Here is a 20,148-nt window from a genome sequence, read left to right on the forward strand (position 1 = left end):
AGATGGATTCCTTCGCACAACCACAATCCCACGTATCCTTCTACTAATCCACGCCGTGGTGCAAAGGGGAAACGTTCAAGTTCAATGCGATATGGGTATTTGTTAGGCTTTTGTCTCCGTATCTTATAGTGAAACGGTTCTATCGAACTAGTACATGGCGGATCGCCGTTCTAAATTACATATGATACATGATTCATTTCCATCTCCACTCCGAGTTTCGATGGATGAAGTAGTCCTTGCTCTGAATCGCCTTGCGAATCCCCCAAAGCCCGCCTAGGGGCCAGATGTCGCGCAGTTTGCGACTCCACGACTCGCTGCGCTCCCTCCGATCCGCCTCGACATCGATGCGCACTTTATCATACACGCTGGGCAGGGTCTCCGCGGTGTACTTCCGTCGCAAGCCATCATACCAGTCGCGATCGTACATCTTCCAAAACTCCTCCTGGCTATAGTATGTGTGGGCATAGAACCACTTCATGCCGCCCAGTTCCCGTAGTCGCCGTTCTAGGTCTCGATTCGCGGCAACAAACGTGTCCGGATCCTTGGGGCCGAACCCCCACACGCCAATGTTCAGCATCTGACCGGGCGTGAAGCCCTCACTCTTCACCGTGGTCTCATGCGGGTGGAAGGTCGGCGCTGGGCTTTGCTTCAGCGGACACAGCCACAACGGCCAAATGCCCAACTTCTCGCTGGTATAATTGATAAAGGATTCGGCCGTGGCGTATGGCAGCGCCAGATCCTGGATCATGTACCGACTCGACTCTCCGCTGGCATGCAGCGCCTTGTACAGCATCCGGGTGTGTAAGAAGTCATCCAGCCACCAGCGCGTGAGTCGGTTGAAGGGGAAATGGAAGTACTGGAATGCCGACCGTCCGACCCAGAAGCCGGCACGGTCATAACGGAAGAGATACTCGGCCAGCGGGATATAATCCGAGACGGGGCCCTGCGCCGCTCGCGTCTTCTCCTGCACATGGAGATAGTACCACGGATCCCAGGCATGGCTGAACGTCTGCACCTGCGCTGCGGAGGGCAACTCGTCCGTCATCTCGCCCGCGACCACCACCCCGTGTTCCTGCCCGTAGACGATCCCATCGACATAGTGATTCCGGTCGTTCAACGTCTGTTCGTGCACCGAGTGGACCGAGTCCTTCACACTCCGCTGGGGATGATACGTCGCCTTGACGAACTTCTTCGCCTCGATCAACTGCAGCTCGATCAGGGTGGTGACGCCTAAACTGCCCACCGCACCGGCAGCGCCGTGGAAGAGATCGGCGTTCTCACTCTCCGACGCCTTGACCACGCTGCCATCCGCCAGGACCATCTCGACCGAATGGATCGTCTTGTCAAAAAACCCGTATTTGAAGCTGGAACTTTCCCCGGCCGTGCCCGCGAAGCCGCCGCCTGCGGTGATGCCCGGGAACTCCATGACGACCGGCGGCACCAGTCCATATTTCATGGTGGCCTCGACCAGTCGGTCCATGGGGACATTGGGCTCGACGAGGGCCCGTCTCGTGGTGGGATCGACGTGTAACACATTGCGGAGGTCGCCAATGTCGACTTCGCGGTCTCGGCGGATCGGTCGCGTGCTGTTGGTCGAGCCATGGTTGATTCGGAAGGGTTCCTTGCGCTCGTAGAAACCCCGAATGCTGTTCGCAATGCGGGAGACCGCCGTCTTATGGCGTGCCAGCCCCATGCCGGGCAGAATTGTGCTGGTGGTGGTGGGTAGTGGTTGCGCCAGACGTGGTTGGAGACGGTCGCGTTTTCTGGCCCGTCGCTTTACGGGCCGGGGAAAGCCGGGGAGTTGTTTGAATACGGTCGGGCCCACCCGGAAGGGAAGACAGCGAGGCATCACAGCCAAGTCTATACATCCATCCATACGTACATATGTACATACATACACCTCTCTACATCCTTGCGTTATGTCTGGTGTTCCCACGTTGTGTTCTCCTCATAGTGAGTTTCCGCAGAGTACAGACTACTTCATTTTCTGCGAGATGGCCTTCCAGCATAAAAATATAGTACTCATTAGGGTTATATCGCTCAGGTCCAACAGATGCTTGATGATCTTATAAAACGCTCAAGTATTCTATCTAGTAATAGCTCAGTGGCTTTGCAAAAAGGTCAGTCTTCGGAGCCCTGAATACATGTATTGTATAGCGTGACATTGTCATTGGATGAAATATAACATTATATTCTCGATAATTAAAAGGGCCCATTTCAGACATGATGAAATCTCAAGACCCATTCCGTAGCAACCTGATGGCACCCAAAGAGCTTACCTCCTAAACATCGACCGGCTCTGGCTGCCGTCGTTTGAACCGGAACATTTGAATCATTTCGGCCCAGAACCCTGGCGCAGGACTGGTGAAGGTAGCCTCGTAGGAGTCCACGATCGGTCGGTCCCAAACCAAATCGACTTCCTGCGGCTTGAGGATCTTCGTCCGGTGAGCGAACTTCCATCCGAAATACAAAATGGGCGCAAGGATCTGCATGGTGTAATTCTGGAAGAAGGTCTCCACACTCCACGGCGCGAATGCGGTATACCCGTAGAAGAGCAAGACCAGGACCATGCACACCGCACCGAGGTAGGAGCAGTAGGGCTGGAAGTAGCCGTAGTACGGAAAGTTCTTTCGGTCGATGCCTTGCGCTTTGCAGGCCCGGTGGAATTGGATGTACGTGATACAGATGACCAGATAGTCAATGAGGGCACCGGCCGTAACCAAGTTGACTAACCACGTCAAGACTTGGGACGAATTGTCGGAGAGCTGTAGGAAAGACAGGAACGGAAAACACATAACGACAAGAAAGGCGTAGAGGGGGACGCCGTTCTTCGTCTTGCTCAAGATTTTCGGTGCTCGACCGTCGAGGGCCAGGCCGTAGAGGGACCGAGTGGCGCAGTAGGTGAGGGTGTTGCCCGCCGAGAAGACGGACGTGATGAGTAGGGCATTGACGATGTCCGGCAGGATGTGGACCTGCATATTCGACATTGCGATGACATAGGGAGACGCACCACCTCCTTTCTCATTACTCTCTCCGGCAAGGATGGCCTGCAGCGTCGGGTCGTTCCACGGAATGACGATGCCGACACAGAGGGCACCCATGGCAAAGAATAAGATAAACCGCCAGTAAATGGTCTTAAAGGCAGCCTTGACAAAGATCCGGGGGCGTTTGGACTCGGCAGCGGCCATCGCGATATATTCGGGCCCAACAATGCAGAACGCAGCAGACCAGACAGCGGCCAGGAAACCCTCAAATCGACCGAGGTTACCAGCCGTGCGATAGGCGGCAAACGGGCCGGGATCGTTCCAATAGCGAAACCCGTATACATCGTGAGCTGGGTTGCCGCCAACCATGGTAATGAAGGTAAAGAAAAAGAGCAGGAAGATCAGGATGACCTTCCCGGAGGAGAGCCAGAACTCAGCCTCCCCGTACGCCGCGACGGCGAGAGCATTGATGGCACTATTGAATGTTCAGCTTGGGTTCTCAGTGGGACCAACCACCGTCTAATCTTCACAACTGGGATTCATATTGGCAGAGTACGTTACAACATCGCTTTGGGGAAGTATGGAAAGGCCGGGCTGGAAAGGGATCGTTGCTCTGGGGTCATACGCAAAAAGGACTATACACGCCACACACACTGCGGCGACCGGAATGTCGTCTCTCCAGTAGCCAAGGATCAGGTTGATGGCGGTGATCTCGAAGGGGATCATGAGAGCTTCGTAGAGAAAGAAATTCCAGCCGACCATGAAGCCGAGAGCGTCGTCGACCCACTTGCCCGCGATACGGATGAAGCCACCGGACACCGGATGGAGGACAATCATTTCCGAGAGACAATTGTTGATACAAGCAAGCACCCCACAGTACAGGACGTACGCAATCAGCAGACTGGCCGGGCCACCTGCGGCGAGGCCATTGCCGATGGTGACGAACAGCGCCGTCCCAATGGAGCCTCCAATGGCGATCAGTTGAACATGTCGGTTTTCGAGTCGACGTTGCAGGCCCTCCGCACTATCGATTTGGCCGTCTTGGACATTCGCCTCGACTAGCTGCGGATCCTCCTTCATCTTCAGGTCAGGTTCCATACTGTACACAAGTTGTCGCACTGGGCAAGGGTAGATCAGATAGAAGACGGCTTAGTATTGCAGCGATAGGCTGCATATCAAAGATTTGAATCTGTTTTCTAGGAGGGCAGTTCATCAAAACCCGGGGATTAAATACTCTTGGTCTCCCCTATGGTTCTCTTATCACTCCATGGTTCTTAATCTCGGGATGCCTCCCGGGACGTCATGACCGCTGATCTATCTTGCTCTACCGCAGCGGCTTCAATCAATTAATTGCCTCTGCATCAGATTGCGCCAGATTGAAATCCCTTGGCAAATGCTCCCCCGCAACTCTAATGGCCAACGCTTCCCCGCTTGAGACGTTGAACAACCAGACCCGGTGTCAAGGTTAGGGCTACGGTGTGGAGACATACGCCGTCAACCCCGCGTTTCAATCACTGCGCCACCATGATTGAACCGGTTCTTATCTTCTTCGACGCTTTCCAACCCGCTCTTTTTTAGCCTTCGCACTCATTTACCCCAAAGAGGAAGCAGAAATGAGAGCACATTCACACGGTCCAGTTTTGTACCGGGGAATGCCTTCCCCGGTGTGTAGAGAAGGGTTTGGTACGAGAACGTCCAACAACCCAGCCATGATTCATACATCGAGCCCATTACAATTCTCAGTATCGCCAGTGGGATCCCACACTGCGATGATTGTGGAGATAGTCTCTGGACGTCAAAAGGTCTTTTCCACCATGTGCCTCTATCGGAATTAGATCCTCATTCCTCTCTGTCGCTGATCCGTCCACCACGAGACTATGTCTACAGACGAAGCCGAAGATACCATGATCCGCACCGGGGCTTGCATTTGCAAAGGAGTAGGGTTCACCGTCGCAGGTCCTCCCGAGGATGTGTTCTGCTGCTATTGCAGCGACTGCGCGATTGGAGCTGGGGGACCTTGTCAGATTGTGAGTCTCCGGTATGGCTGTTGTCTCTTTTGATCGACCGCAACCTCCTGCCTCATGTTGCGTACCCTAAGCTTACGGCTCCAGACGGCCAGCTACGCTTCATCCAGCGTCACCATTCGCGATCCGGACGGTCTCCTGACCTGCTACACGATCACGAAGGGTACTGTCAGCGGTCGTGCGAAGGAAAAGCATTTCTGCAAGCGGTGTGGATGCACAGTTTTCACAGTTCCCTTCAGCCTTGGACGGGAGTACATCGTCATACGACCAGTGCTGATCGAAAATGGGTAAGAAGGGATGGCTCCTCTGGGCACGATGCATTATTGACCTTCGCACAGCCTTGAACTCTACAAACCCGGGCTTGAGTGTTTCGTACAGCGACGTCCTAGCTACTTTTCCGGGTGCCAATCCGCGAAGGAGTACGACATAATGCCGACCGATGCTAAGAGCTCGGGTACGCAGGACTAATGTATGGCGGATCATTCTTTCCTCCCTACGATTAGATACCAAGCTGATATCCTATAGCTCACAAGAGTATGCGCACGGAATCGACCTGAGAGTTTGAACGAGGCGAATTCTCAACGAATGCGACGCCTAGTGCCGCATGATATTTCAAAAGAGTAAGACGTACAGCGGTACAGATAAAAGTCCAATGTTCACAGAGAGTACCCAAAGTCCTGAGACAGTAACCCACCAACAGCATGTTGCTGCGCACATCACACGGTCGATTTTACATCCTCGACCTGCTCCACCTGTTCGATAACCTTCCCGTCAGAATACATCGCCTCTCCACAATATGGTACCTCGTTCCATGTATCGCTAGTGCATGGGATGGGGAAAGCCTTTGCCAAGGCCCAGTATACCGCGGCAGCCACCAAGAAGCCTGACAGATAATTGATGTTGTAGATGTATTCCGCTGCCACCGGCACGTCTGCACCGACGGCGCCAGCAAAGCCAACAACATTGATTAGTATGCCGCATATGTAAGCCGTATAGCCTCTCCAGGAAATACCCCAGGTGCCATAATACGGGCCGTTCTTTTCTGCGCTATATAAAGCTTGGATTTCAAGGTAGCCTCGACGGACCAAGTAGTAGTCGCTGACCATGACCCCGGCGATCGAAGATAGAAATACCGAATAGGATGACAGGTAGACTGTGAATTTTGCGGAAGACGCTACCAGATTCCACTACGAGCTGTGTCAGTAATTGTAGTAATACCCGCAAGGGACTAATGGGATGTAAAATGATTCTATCGGTCATGGGAGACGAGGACGGTGCTTACCGGGCACATAGCAAGGCCAATAGCTGCACACACGTACGCCCCTCGGCGAATGGTGCAAAATCTAGGGAGCAAGGCCGAGAGATTTGTTCCAGCGGACACAGAGTTGGCTGCGATATTTGTTCCTAGCTGAGCTAACGCAAAGCCAGCGGCGATCACAAACACCCCGAACCGTTCCGCTGAACTGGCATCTTCCAAGAACATCCCGAGCAGAGTGAGAGGATTCCAGACCGCCTGGCCGAAGATCACCGATGAAGATGAAGTAACCACGATGCCGATAAACGACGTTACGGCAAAGCCCACTGGGATCGTGATCAGCTGTGGCCACACCGCATCTTTTGGCTGGCGTGCATATCGGCTAAAGTCAGGGTTATTGATTATCAAAGCGGCGAAATTGGCAATGCAGTTCATAATACTTTTGACCACAGCCCATGCCAATTCGCTTCCTTGCGCAGTATTGGGCTGATGAATGATAGGGCCCATTCCATGAGCACGAACAATCGCCCAGACGAAGAAAGCAATTGCGCAAGCAGGCGAAAAGTATGCTTTCGCCGTAAAGAGGTGTCGGATCTTATAGATAGGAAACCACAGGGCTGGGAGCGACCCCAGCCAGAACAAAAAGAAGCTGGTGAACTCCATGGTGGTGACGCCTGCACTGGCCGGGATGTTATTCGGGATATTAACATAGCTGGGCCAAATTGCCTGGATCATCAGAGTCACACATTGCCCTAACACAAAATTGGTTATCTTCTGGCAAAGGAAAGTGGTCACATAATATACCTCCGAGATAGGTCTGTTGGGCCGAGTTGGTTAGAGGCGTACTTTGGCAGTTTGCAAATAAGTACATACCTGAACACCGTACCAAATCACAGCCATTGCCGCGCGATTGATAATCGGCCAGAACGAACCCCATATGCCAAAGGATGCTCGGTTGGCCACTGCGAACGGAATGTAATAGATGGTTGCAATGCGGCCCATGGCAACGACGAAGATACCTGATATTGTATAACCGGCCCAGACGCAGAGCCAGGATTGCCACCAGGAGAGTCCATCCACAATCATTGACGAGGTAATCATCCATGTGTTCTAACACAGTCGTGATTTAGGAATAATGCACGTAACACCTCAATCGGGTTGGCTATGGGATAGCAACATACCACATTCAGCGAATCCGCAATCCAGAACGCTACGAAGTTCAGCCATCTCCATTGGCGACGCTCCGGCTCGACTGGACGTGATCATCTTGATGTATCAGTGCTCCATTGACGAATCATCTGCGCCCTCCATGAAAACATGTATCAGAATCTATCGATTCTGCTCACCTGGTTTGAGATCTTCATTCGTTAACATCAACTCCGCCGTCGTCAGACCAGGTTCTGTTGGCACCTGTAATATCTTGATGGACCGCTTTAGCAATGACATTGTTGGATTTCATAGGCCGTTTCCAAGCAGTGAGAAGGACAAGCAACAGTGGGTGATGAGAGCTGCTGATCACGATACCTGGGGATGTCTGGTCAATATATACCCCGCATTATAGGGAGACAAAGATCAGCATCTATACTTCTTGCTTTCACCCCGCAGACGGCCAACTCCGTAGTGGAAGCTAAATCAAACGCCCCAGAACCGAGGCTAGTAGAATCAATCAGGCACCACTCAAACAAAACCCAGACCGCCATTGAGGGGGGTTTTGCAGTTCCAGGAGAAGAAGGTCGATCCCCTTTTCAACCCCAGTGTCGATCTCCCTTGCCCAGTGGTTTTGTGATCAGCGTTGGGGTTTCATCTGAGGTGACCAATAGAAGCAATAGCATGATTCCAGAAGCGGTAGAACCCGCATATCAAGTTTATGTTGCAACTGCTTCTCCTCATCCTTAACAATGGCCGTATCAACAGGGTAGCATTGAATTGCTTCTAGATCCAATTCAGAATGATCCTGATTGATCCCCGCAGACGTCAAAGATTTGCTGTCATTGTGTGCTGGTTTAACATATCGCTGATCCTCAATATGCACCAGATCTGGCACTTCATTGTGTGTGGGGTCCACGGGGTGCAGGTATCTCGTTCGTGCGAACCTCAACTAGGGGAATCAGTAAGCATCAAAAGGGAGACCTAAGACCCCGTGGGACCTGCGAGAGACGTATACCATTACTGTACTAGCTGTTCAGCTCACGAAGCAGTACGACTAGTTCCGGATTTTAGTGACAAAGAGACGGATGGTAGCAAATGATAAGGGGATCCATTGTACCAAGAGCCCAAGACTGGTTCGAGCACATAGATCTCCTGGCATTTGACCTTGTAGCAATCGGAGTTTGCAGGGAACAGAAGATGAACCTATCCGGGACCCTTACATTAGGGTCGATTTTTCTCTGCTTCGCGCCGTTGCTTCACCAACTCAAAGCCGGCGTACTTGATAGGGTGCTTGCCCTCGCTATTCCCTTTCTCTAATGCCGACAGCAACCATGGACGCATCACATCTTGCAACCATGTTATTGTGCCAGTGTTCTTCGTAAATGTTACCACAACTGACAACGTATTTGGATCTTTATATCCCGATTTCCACTTTGGATGCGATGATGCCCCGGCGATTACTGAAAATGGCAATTCCGCCAGCTCTCCGAAGGTTGTTTGCACTGTTTGATTACGCTAGGGTAAAACGATGTCCATCAACAAATCTCTCGAAATATCGCAGCTAAGTTAGCATTGATCTGTCATAGAAAGACTGATATACCCAGTAATGTGATGTAGAGTACTAGAAAGATTTGCTAAGGTCGAAGGAACAATCGCCCATACGAACAATAATAATGTGTCACCATGTTTGCAGTACATGTGAACCCGAGCTATATATATCTTTGCACTGAGTCCCCCATTCTCCATGCACATGGTGGTTGATACGATACTCGCCCAGCATGAATATACCTGGAAGCAAAAGCAACATTTCGATGCTAGCATAGTACTATCAGTGCTATATCCACAGGGGGTGCTTGCTATCTACGCTGGTTCAAGACCTTTCGATGAATCTTAAGATTCCGGACATTGCCCGCCGTGGCAAACTCTCGGGGATATTACCAAATGATGTCAAAGTGCGCTAGGATCTTCGCGGTTAGATCAAGACGAGGACTACTGTCTAGTTCAAGGACGGAGGACTCCGTAATCTCAACCAGATTCCACTTGCCCAGTGGATTTCCAATTGTTCAATGCTTTCCTGCCACCAGCCCCAAGCTAAACCCAATCCAGGACCACTAAGTGGTGCAAACCCGTCAAACAGCTGCGGGAAAATTGGGACGGGGAAGTCTATTCAACATTCCATTCTTTTTTCTCTCTCGCATGGTGACAAAATTCCAGAAGCGAGGCCACGCTAAGGGTTAGTTCGAGTGGCCATACCAGCCTCGAACCACTACCTAGGCTCGTACCATTTGCTACCTCCATGTCACACGGACTTGAATGGCGAGATAGGAGAAATGAGACCCAAAAAAGAAGAATCACTAGCCCACTTGAGAGTAGCTCCTCCATGTTGTCCAGCACGGGGCAAGTCTAGCCCTAGATAAGGCAAAGAAGACTCTCGTAGCGCGCGAACTAAAGCTTCATGGAGACTACTAGACCCTGGCGGCACTGAAACCCTGCCAATCACCACCAGACTCTAGCAAGTTCTCAATGGGATACTACTACCATGTTACATGAAGCAATTTTAACATTGCTTGGCGAGGCCATGAGGCTCGAGTTGCCTTTGGCCACAGATTGTTTGCGTAGTATTAAATCCATGGGTGTTACCATCACTGCGTCCTAGAGGGGGACGGAGACTTTTGCGCAACCATTGCCGGCAGTCATCCAGGATGGCGCCCTCACACTCGTTTCTGTTGTTTTTGTCTGTCGTTTTTACTCACCTGCATTCATTCGTTCTTGCCGTCCCGTGGGTTGTCACGGATTACTACGAACAGGCTGTCGTCACTGAAGACTACTACTACACCAGCGAGGTCGTAACTACGATCCAGGAAATTTCTCCGACGGCCACTTCGCTGCCCGAGGCAGTATCAACCATCACCTCCATCGGCACCGGATACTATGGAGGAGATGCTACCGTCATCCAGAAGCTCTATCCCACCGGCGTAGGGAAGCCCGTCAATGATTACGATTATCCCTCCTACTACGACAATGAGTACCATTACACCATCTTCAAGGTCTACTTGACTTACTCCGCTCCAACGGGCTGCGCAACACAATGGACACAGACCACTGCCGTCCCAGTGACTCCGCCCCGTGCGGTGGAGGACTTGCTTCCTCGGACTGCCATGGAGACTTCAGTTTCAGTTGACTCCAGCCAACCCTTCCAGCCGACCACTTACACTTATGACGTGGTCTATGTCGACCCAACTCAGGTCCCTAGCAGTGCTCTGGAGTCACTCAGTTACTACAACCGACCCACCTCCCTGTACTCAGGTGCAAAGTGCTATTATACGAGTACAGACAGTTCCTACTACAGTGGCGGTTACTACGGCTACGACGATGACGACGGCGACTATAACTGGTTCCTCGATGACTACTATATGGGTATCTCTCCGCTGGCCCTCACCCTGATTCTCACCCTAGGCTGGATTGGCCTGTTTCTGATCCTTGGATTTATCGAGGCCTTCGTTCGGTTCCGCCGCCTGATGACTGGCTGGCAAACTAGGCGCGGTCTGCCTGTCTGCTGGTCTCTCACTGTCATCCCAATCAGCCTTCTCCTTCTTTGCTTCTTCCGTAAGGGCTATCGCGCCCGCTCGCAGGCTGACGCGGAGATTCTGAAGAAGAGATGGGATGCCATGGGCTTCTGGACGAAGCTGCGCCTGTTCTTCGTGTGGGGATTTCGGTTCAAATACCCACCGATGCTGGGCCCGGCGCCAGCCCGCGTGAAGACAAGCAAGCAGCCGGGCAAGAATCCCGGGCCCCGTCTCTTGACCCCGAGTCCATCGCAGAGCGTGGCGCCGGACTCGCGTCAGGGATCCACCGCTGCACGTAGTGCTGCGGATCTTGAAATGGCGGAAGTATCCCTGGAACCTTCGCAGCATCCATCCCAGGCCGCTGGCCTGCCATCGACCGCATCCGGGGCGCTTCCATCTCATCAAGATGACCAGATTGGTCGCGCACACTAAGCACCATGCTGGTGTTGTGACGGAATTGTTGGCTAGCTACCACGGGGTGGAACGCAAAGCGGACGTAGCACGACGACAACTCGAGGCCCTCGTAGCTACTTGTCATTCCTTTCTCTACGTCCTATAAATCTATAATGGATCCCCCTCTGACTATGTACCCCTTATTACTCGCTCTGCTCAGCTCCCCTTGTACCTTTCAGCGATAAACCTTTATTGGGCCTTACATAATGTCTTAATGTCTATGTTAAATTAATCTCAAGTAGCATACACAACACAGTCTATACCACATTCGACATACCACTAGCAACAGTGTATATACTTACCGGGGAATCAGCCAGGAAAGGTCTCAAATGATAGGAATATTCGTATCAGTAGCGCGGGGTCAAACTCTGGTATTGAGAATTGTTTCTGCAGTGAGGAAACAAAACACAGGAGCCATATACAAGCGTATATAGAGTGTATACAAAACCAGATTCCTCTGCCCTTTCAACAAGGACAACTAGTGGACACTAAGTGGATAATGCATGGTTGAGCCCCAAAGCCACTTCACCCTCAACAGGAAGGGAGCAAACAAATATTCGAATTAGATTGTGTTCGTTTCTCTCTCTCCTCGTAACACTGCGCTATGTAGACTCACCACTTGTCTTTGTTCTGTGCTGGTCTTAATCGATGCATTGGTGTATCACGTTAACTGTCATACCGGAGCCAGAGACAAGTACTCTCATTTAAACACGCTACACACCAATGAGCTACCCTTTATTCAGGAACCCCCAGACAGAAAGCTCGTGGTGGACTGGACGAACACATGTCACATAATCGATTTCAGAAGGATAACGCTGACATGACCTCCCACCCAAGATGCGAGGATCGTAGGCTAATCTTCCTCAAGGCATTGTACAGCCGTCCCGACATTACCGCTACGCGATCCGTCGTCGAGGAGACAAGTATCGAAAAGAGACGTATCTCCGTCGACGTTGTGAAGTAGGCTTAAATACCACGTATCGTTGAGAGACGTACTCCCTTGTTGACCTTTCAGCCGGCGTTGTTCCTTCTGCACGCTCTCTGCAGCAGACACGGTTGTTGCGTTCATGGAGGGCGTTATTGCCCACGGTAGCTTTGGCAGGCCCAGAACCAAGTACGTCGTGTCTCTGATTATCGGCGGAAGGAGTTCGTTTCGCGGAAGACGGCCAGTGGCGAGACTCGAGTCAATACACGTTGAAATCAACAGATATGCACGAGGATACTTCAGGAACGCTTCAGCCCAGCCCCTTATTCGCAGTCGTTTAAACGCAGGGCACAACAGTCTGTCACGTCCCTTGCCCTCTGCATCATTGTCTTCGAGGCACCGTTGGCGTTCGATCAGTGATGAACCAGCCTGCGCCACATTGTTTTCTAGAAGCAGGTTTTTTGTAATGGCGTATGCCAGGTGCAGGATCTGACTTGTGCCTTGCGAGAATAGTTCTGTGACGTCGTACACTCTTCGTGATTGATCAATGACCTCGGAGCATTTATCAAGAGAGCGCTTTCGTTCGACCATGTCCGAATACGATACAGACAGCTTCACATCTATCGCGGCGAGGACCATTGGAGTACCGCAATAAGCAAGCCTCGAAGAGTGGTCAGTAAAAGCAAAAAAACAACAACAAAAAGGCCACTGTGAGCGACATTCTAGCCTCAGTTTGGACCTTGAAATCGACAACTAGGGACTTAGGATTTATTGCCAAAGGCGACATAAAGCCTTTCAGAACTTACACACTCAATGGAATATGCTCCGTTAGGTTCCTTGAACTGAAATACCCAAGCTTCTGCGTGATCTGATGCACAGCATCTTTCAAGTCCTTTGCCAAAGGAAGCAGGATCGACGCCGAGCGGTCTTGAATTATATCACGATGGCTTTCTACGAGCAGCGTCTCATAATGGCCCAGAACCATGCGAGCGGTACTGCCAATCTGATGAGCGAGAGGATATTTGTATGCTGGCAGGGTCATAACTTACTAGTAGTGCATGGCAGTTAGATTGATGATAATTCCGACACTCTCCGGCTCAGCGATGCCAGTATGATGCAAGGGAGAGTAAACCGTATCTTCCCATCGAGTGAGCTCCGCCCGCACCTCCCTGATCTTTGTGAGATATAAATCAAGCTCGTGAATGGATAGACGCGGAGCATCTCCGTCCGAAGCTGAGAAGGAGATATTTATGACATCCGTTAAGATCACGGCGAGCCGGCATTGGGCCTGGAACACTTTGAACAGTAGTCGTTTGACATTTAGCTCATAAAATGGGGACATCATGATTTCGTTAGCCATCTCTTCCTCTTGTAGATCGTCAATATTCAGGTTGAAATTCGCGGACGTGAACTGAGGGCGACGGTGACGGCCAAGCCACAGGAAGCGATCGCGCACAAAAATAGACCACCACAGTCGTTTCTTGACACATATGTTGGGGTCCTGGACCGTAAGATGGAGCTCGAGGCCTGTAGCGATTGCGTTGTGAATTGCGCACATGTTCCAGGTCATCGTTGCCTCGGGGTCTTCGGCTGTGGTATGGAATGTCAGCAGCAGGGCGCCTTGGGCTCTTGCTAAGGGGTTACTCTCGGAGTTAGTATCATACAGCATCTACTTGACCGGGTACACATTAGCAGACCGATCATCCTTTTTTCCGCATGGACAAAGGCCCACAAAAGACATACCTTAGCGCGCTGATAAAATGCTCTTCTTGCTTCGCATGTCTCGTTGAAGCCACATTGCTGGATGATCTCGACGGGCACAAACTGCACCGTTCAGTCTATGGTTAGCCTGAGGTCGAATGACCCCATGAAGGTAGACGGATACATACCGCGCAGCTTGAAAGAAGCATGGCCTGAAATAGGAAGAGGGAAATTTTGGGCGCGTACTCGGTGTCTTCCAGTTGGAGATATGTGTTCCAAAACTCTACTTCATCCAGGATGGGGACGGAAGGATGCACGAGCAGGAAGTATTTCATGATGAAGACATCCAACGCAGCCTTGGGGGGTATGTCCAGACAGCCACTTGTCACGAGAATATGTACAACGCTCATCGGAAGGGGAGATAGGGCATTGAGGTCTAGGAATTGTTGCCCAGAAAAGCTAGGACCAACACTGTCCAGCCTCATTCGAGGAGAGATAACCGGCTGGGGATCTAGTATCTGACTTGAAGCATCAGACTCACTCTCAAATGTCGTTTCGGTATGATCGGGCGAGTCCAACAGTTCGGGGAACCCAGAGGCTGGTGGCAACATGAAGGGCTGCGGAGTGGGTTCGCCGGGCTTCTCACTGGCATTGAGGGTGTTCTGTTCGTCCCCATTTGGCTGCACTGATCTCTGACCAGTGCTTCGACGCTGGCTCTGTTTTAAATTCTTGAATCGTGTCGTAGCATTGGGACGCAGAGTACAGTCGGTTCTGCCGTCGAGCACGCAGTTTGTGCAAGGATAGCCGAGAATCGATGCATCGCAGCGCACCTTGCGTCTATGGCACCGGTAGCAGGCCGCAGCCGCCCGTCGGATGCGCCTTTCCACTGACCGAGGGCCTTTAGTGTGGTACATGGTGCCCCAGGAAGTTAGTAGACCCGATCGGCGTAAGAGAGTCTGAGTATGCAGTATCTCGATCTCCAGAGACCATGCCACAGACACGACCTGGACAAGCAAAAACTATGATAACGGTAGAAGTCCAAGGCCTTTGGTGCCTTCAAATGGCCGTCTAGCTTTTAGATATGAATACGGGCCATCCTGACAACTTGCTTCTCTCACTATGGAACCGCCATGGGTGACGCCCGCATGACACGCGACTCGCTTCCCCAGGATTTGCAATCTCGAAGAACTTCACACTGGTCAAACCCTGTTCATCATACACCTGATTCTGAGTGAATTACAGCCCAATGCAGCCTCACGGGCCGCGGTATGCAGTCTTCCCCCGCGGGGAAATCTTATTTCGTAAAGGATGGCCATGATCGACTTGCGGGGTTTCCCTCGGAACACTCTGCCCATCAGGCGAATCGGATTACAATCATTCGTCTAGTGTCGTGTGAAGGTTCATTGGCGTTGTGTGTTAGTACCCCTTTGATCTACCTTAGACTACCTCTTGACTGCATCTATTGGGAGATGGGTGATAAGAGCAGGTGAAGGGGGGATATCTGGTCTGTCCTTACCTCTGACCCCACTGAGCTGATCGCAGCAAGGGATAACCGCCTTTTGCTAATTTAATCCTGAGTATGGTGCCCGTTTTTAAGGAAGGATCCACGTCTCGTTCCTCACTTCCCCTCCCCACGACAAGAGTCTGGTACCATATCATGGCAAAAGTGAAATCGGACATTATGGATATACCACATGCCAAAGTGGAAGAAGGTCTTGATCTCGAAGCTGCCGATGCTCCTGGCAGGCTCGGTTGGAATGAGCAATCATATGCATGGCCACAACTCAGGAGTTATCTGGAACGCGTCCTGTGCTGGACACTTTCGTGGATTGTCTTCCTAGCTATCATCTACTTGTACAGTGGGTCATTCTATGCCAACCTGAATGAATTAGGCTAACTCCTGACAGTGGCTTCCTGAGAGCTCATGCTGGCTGCTGTTTTTCAAGGATGTTGTTCTTATATTGGATGTTTGGGTAAGCCTATCGTTATCGGGTGTTTACCATACCAGCCATATGTCTCGTTAGAAACTTTGAGCCGAGGTGCATGTATATATTGATGTCTTCCGTGAAGATCAACTCGACTCAGCGGGATAATTCGTATATTTACAATTATCTGAAGTGCCACCACGAAACTATTGAATGCAAGGTAACTTGCAGTCAATTCACGTCCCAGTCTGGCTGAATACGCAGAAATACATAAAATACCGAACAGTCCCTCTGATTCACGACCTACTCATGTAAGTAATACAGAGAGCGACTCGACACACAGACAGAGCTTAATGAGAGAGCCAATAAAGTTAATGAAGGGTTATAGTAACACACTACAGACCGAAGCAATAATCATCAAACGTAACAAAAGTAGTCATAATGCATTAGGCCATCCTGCTGAGCCGACGACGCATGTCTCTCATATAGTATTTCATGGGAATGGTCCGTATAAAGCGCGGGATGATCGGGTAGGCGATCTTGGCTCCTAGGATCACGGATTTATAGATCGAACGCCGCAGACGACCATCGCTCATACCATACTCCACACGCAGACGCGCGGGGAGCATCTGAGCTGTCATCAAGCGCACAAAGGGCAGACCCATACGTAGGGGGAGGAACAACTCCTTGTTGTACAGCAGGTCCTGGGCAATGTTGCGGGCGTGGTCGGTAACTTCTAGGTTGGCCACCGTCTTGTCCCAGTAGCGCCAGAAGGCCTTCCGGTCCTTGGGCCAGATCTCGAGCGGCACACGCAGCGACCGCGCCAGGACGGAGTATTCTCGATAGATCAGATCGGCCTTGCGAGGTTCCATGGCGCCGTAGACCTCTTCATACATGAAGATGCCGCTGGCATACAAGGTGGCTGCTACCCACATCTGGAGCTCCGGGTCATCCGCCGAATAATCTGGCCCTTTGACCTCAGCGTGGGCACGATTGACTAAGGAGATAATCGCGCGCTTTTCGTCCTTCGTGCCGAACGCCATGCAGTAGACGAAGGTCAACGTGGTCCGCAGACGGTGTAGTGGGCGGTACGCAAAGCTGCTGTGATTGTCGACGCCCTTGGCAACACCGGGCATGGCAACTTGCAGGAGGATGGCTGCAGCCCCAGTGGCGAGCAAAACCCCTTCTCGTACGATCTTCTGCACATTCTCTGTGCCCTGGAGTGAGTCAAGCAGACTGTCATCTGGCACCATGTTCAGAGTGGGCTTTTCCGAGATACTCGATTGCCATGGCTCCGGGGTGCCGTCTCGCTTGTACTCGCCCGAGTCAGACGTACTCGCTGATGGCTTTTCCGTTTGCTCCATTGTGAGACTCTTCGGGGATGTGTATAGGGCGTGCTAGGAGAACCTTTGCACATGGGATACCACTCCATCCTTCGAGCAACAGATCGCACCATGGCTTTCGTATATATAACTTGCTATCTTACATATTGGGCTACTCACTAGCTCCAGCAATTACCACTGCACAAATTTAATTCCACGGCCGCGGCTGGCAGTCCGAGGTGTAGATCCTCCGTAGAGTAGGACGGATAAATTAATCAAGCTTAATTAAATTAAATTGTCGCTGGAAGGATTTTCTTCCGCGGCCAACGGTCCGAGGCACATCTGCTGGGAATGCACAGCCTCCAAGATACATTGAACGAAAGAAAAATATGAGTATCAACAGGGCAAATGAGTAAGATGCAAAAGCCAAGTATGAAAACGAATGAAATGACGACATTACTAATTCAAGGTCGAGGATGCCAACCTAGGTAGCACCATCACGAGGCATGAATTCAGTCCCCACCTTTTTGGTTGCCAGAGTAAGCCAAGGTAGCGCATTCCTAGGAATTGTTATACTTGTTACTAGTGCGAATCGACAACCTCCCAAGGTGTGAAGGATGGGTAGAGCCTGACCTCTCCAGACCCCGTCTAAGCCAGACTAATCCAGTCGGACCAAGCTTGTCTCGACTGGGCGATGATCAGAGGGATCGTGGGTAGCCAGAATGCTTAAGATGCTGACGCTCTGGAGCGCTACTTGTCCCCAGATCCCCGCTTTGATTGATAAAGTGTTTATTCCCCGCACCGCTGACATAGTTGGTACATATGCCAGAAGCATTCGCTATTGTGTGCACTGCTAGCTTCCTGTTCTACAACTTAGAAGGGCGCCCGAGTGCGTTTCGCAATTGCTGATCCTCCATGGCTATCGGTGAGTCGGATAGGCCTTTTGACAGCTCCAGTGCCTGGAGAGAGTCTATCGATTCCGACTCTCCAGGCAAGGAGAAACAGCGTGAAGGCGAACCGTCAGGACCTCGTGGTGGTACTGGCGTCGGAGCCTCGTCCAGAGACCCCAGGTATAATAAGCGCAGGGGTTTTTGGCCTCGTATCCTGAAGCATTTCAAGCGGTACTGGCTGTGTTACGGCCTCCTGGGTTTCATATTCCTGGCAATCTTCTTGCCCGTGTTGTAAGACCGTTGCCTTCCTGTGGATTCGTTCGTTATTTCAGAGACGAAAGATTACTAAGTTCGGGGGTAGTTTCCTAGTAATCATACCAGCTATTGCGCAGAGGCTGGTCAATGATGCTAGCATACCAATTCACTCTGCAGCCATCATGCGACCAACCCCTGATGGCTTAACATTTTCGCTGTCGGCATCTCTGAATGTTCCTCTCGGGCTGAGTGTGCGGATAGATCCACTCAACTTGAGTCTATTCAATCGAGACGTGAAGCCGAGAAAGCCATACGTGTCGGCCCCGCTCGATGGACTTCGCCTGAAAGGCAAATCAGACATCAGCATTGTCAACCAGACGACTGAGATCCTGGACGAGGAACAGTTCACTACGTTTTTGGCCAATGCGGTTTATTCTAAGAGATTTATCTTATCGGCCTACGGCAAGACAACAGCCCACCTGGGAAAGATCAAAGTTCCCCTCACACTGGATAAAGATATAGAATTAGATGGTAAGTGTTGCTGTTGCACCCTCAATGAGCGATCCATTAGTATTGACCCTCAGTGTGGTAGGACTTGATATGTTGAACGGTTTCTCTATTGATGCTGCCAGACTGGCCCTTCCACCAGAGGACGACGGTTCCAACCTGCTCGGGCAAGCAACACTGCCAAATTACTCTGTCGTGACATTTGCTCTGGTAAGCTAGATCGACTGTCTACTGGAAGTCAGCAATTGACTTTTCGCACAGGGGAATGTCACCCTAGATCTTAAGGTCGATGACCTGATTCTAGGAAACGGGACTATCAGCAACGTGCTGCTGAAGCCTGGAAACAACTCAGTTCCCTTGCGTGGGGTGGTGGACATCCCAAATGCGATTAGAAATATCGGGCCCATCTTGGCCGCAGAGACAGAGGCCTTGAGCCGGGGAGATGTGATGATCTCGGCATCCGGGCATTCGACGGTCTACGAAGGGGAGCATATACCATACTTTGAAAAGGTATTGAATAACCTGACCATCAGCGCGAACGTTCCCATTCTCAAGGTGCTGTTTGGTTCCATCTCCGGATTGGTGTCGTCGAACCCCGACGTGATGCAGAATGTGACCAACGCGTTGCGGCAGACGGACCTGACGTCCAGCCCGAATATGTGACTAGTGATGATGAATGAATAATGAGATAGTCTTAATAACACGAGATGAACCTGCATTGCTTCCAATGGTAGTACAACGACAGGCGTCAATGAACCGTAAGGGCAATGCGAAGAAGCCCTAGCCCTAGTTAGTGTCCGAGCGGTCGCCGAGATCTGACGGACCGGAGAGCTCGTGGAAGTAAGCTAGCACCAATACCAAGCGCACATGGCTTAGAGAGCAGCGTTCTCGTCTGATTGCCCCGCAATCCCAAGGAATTCCTCAATATCGCCTCCCCAGTTCCCCGCATTTTAAATGAGGGCCACCCACTCGATAGACTTTCGGTCCGCGGCAGTGGGACCGGCAGCATGCGAGAGAGAACCCTAACATATGTAGAAAGCGAAGAAAAGGCTATCAGCCCCGCTCACACGCGCTGTCGTGATAGCTTGGCCGCGGTCAGCCAACGTGAGGGTCCAGCCGGACCATCACAGCGTATAGCATTATCATGGGACCCCGCACCAGAATACGCCTGCACTGCTTGTGGTCAACCTAG

The 20,148-nt window shown here is 51.4% G+C and overlaps 8 protein-coding genes across 8 annotated transcripts; 3 read left to right on the top strand and 5 right to left on the bottom strand.

Annotated features, from left to right (window-relative positions):
• Positions 1-193: 193 nt before the first annotated feature.
• ABOM_006758 (FAD-binding oxidoreductase) lies at positions 194-1,693 on the bottom strand (the record flags this gene model as incomplete). The annotated part of the gene is made up of 1 exon (XM_022533887.1): positions 194-1,693. The coding sequence occupies one exon, from the start codon at positions 1,691-1,693 to the stop codon at positions 194-196; it is 1,500 nt and encodes a 499-aa protein (XP_022388226.1).
• A 589-nt stretch (positions 1,694-2,282) lies between these two features.
• On the bottom strand, positions 2,283-4,082 carry ABOM_006759 (general amino acid permease AGP2; the record flags this gene model as incomplete). The annotated part of the gene is made up of 2 exons (XM_022533888.1): positions 2,283-3,459; positions 3,541-4,082. The coding sequence occupies 2 exons, from the start codon at positions 4,080-4,082 to the stop codon at positions 2,283-2,285; spliced, it is 1,719 nt and encodes a 572-aa protein (XP_022388225.1).
• A 779-nt stretch (positions 4,083-4,861) lies between these two features.
• On the top strand, positions 4,862-5,565 carry ABOM_006760 (GFA family protein; the record flags this gene model as incomplete). The annotated part of the gene is made up of 4 exons (XM_022533889.1): positions 4,862-5,011; positions 5,096-5,295; positions 5,347-5,462; positions 5,534-5,565. The coding sequence occupies 4 exons, from the start codon at positions 4,862-4,864 to the stop codon at positions 5,563-5,565; spliced, it is 498 nt and encodes a 165-aa protein (XP_022388256.1).
• Positions 5,566-5,724: 159 nt separating this feature from the next.
• ABOM_006761 (nucleobase cation symporter-1 family protein) lies at positions 5,725-7,709 on the bottom strand (the record flags this gene model as incomplete). The annotated part of the gene is made up of 6 exons (XM_022533890.1): positions 5,725-6,195; positions 6,291-7,015; positions 7,068-7,080; positions 7,137-7,373; positions 7,445-7,515; positions 7,610-7,709. 6 exons carry the CDS (start codon positions 7,707-7,709, stop codon positions 5,725-5,727), a joined length of 1,617 nt encoding a protein of 538 aa, XP_022388257.1.
• Positions 7,710-10,114: 2,405 nt separating this feature from the next.
• ABOM_006762 (uncharacterized protein) lies at positions 10,115-11,410 on the top strand (the record flags this gene model as incomplete). Its single annotated transcript, XM_022533891.1, has 1 exon — positions 10,115-11,410. The coding sequence occupies one exon, from the start codon at positions 10,115-10,117 to the stop codon at positions 11,408-11,410; it is 1,296 nt and encodes a 431-aa protein (XP_022388258.1).
• An 874-nt stretch (positions 11,411-12,284) lies between these two features.
• On the bottom strand, positions 12,285-14,971 carry ABOM_006763 (Zn(II)2Cys6 transcription factor; the record flags this gene model as incomplete). Its single annotated transcript, XM_022533892.1, has 5 exons — positions 12,285-13,017; positions 13,163-13,351; positions 13,406-14,025; positions 14,100-14,180; positions 14,246-14,971. The coding sequence occupies 5 exons, from the start codon at positions 14,969-14,971 to the stop codon at positions 12,285-12,287; spliced, it is 2,349 nt and encodes a 782-aa protein (XP_022388259.1).
• A 1,457-nt stretch (positions 14,972-16,428) lies between these two features.
• Positions 16,429-17,346, bottom strand: ABOM_006764 (oxygenase MpaB family protein; the record flags this gene model as incomplete). The annotated part of the gene is made up of 1 exon (XM_022533893.1): positions 16,429-17,346. One exon carries the CDS (start codon positions 17,344-17,346, stop codon positions 16,429-16,431), a length of 918 nt encoding a protein of 305 aa, XP_022388252.1.
• Positions 17,347-18,219: 873 nt separating this feature from the next.
• ABOM_006765 (DUF3712 domain-containing protein) lies at positions 18,220-19,619 on the top strand (the record flags this gene model as incomplete). The annotated part of the gene is made up of 4 exons (XM_022533894.1): positions 18,220-18,485; positions 18,556-18,980; positions 19,042-19,166; positions 19,218-19,619. The coding sequence occupies 4 exons, from the start codon at positions 18,220-18,222 to the stop codon at positions 19,617-19,619; spliced, it is 1,218 nt and encodes a 405-aa protein (XP_022388253.1).
• Between the last annotated feature and the right edge of the window lie 529 nt (positions 19,620-20,148).

Source organism: Aspergillus bombycis (assembly GCF_001792695.1).
Source record: "Aspergillus bombycis strain NRRL26010 chromosome Unknown contig00054, whole genome shotgun sequence".
Classification (NCBI taxonomy): domain Eukaryota; kingdom Fungi; phylum Ascomycota; class Eurotiomycetes; order Eurotiales; family Aspergillaceae; genus Aspergillus; species Aspergillus bombycis.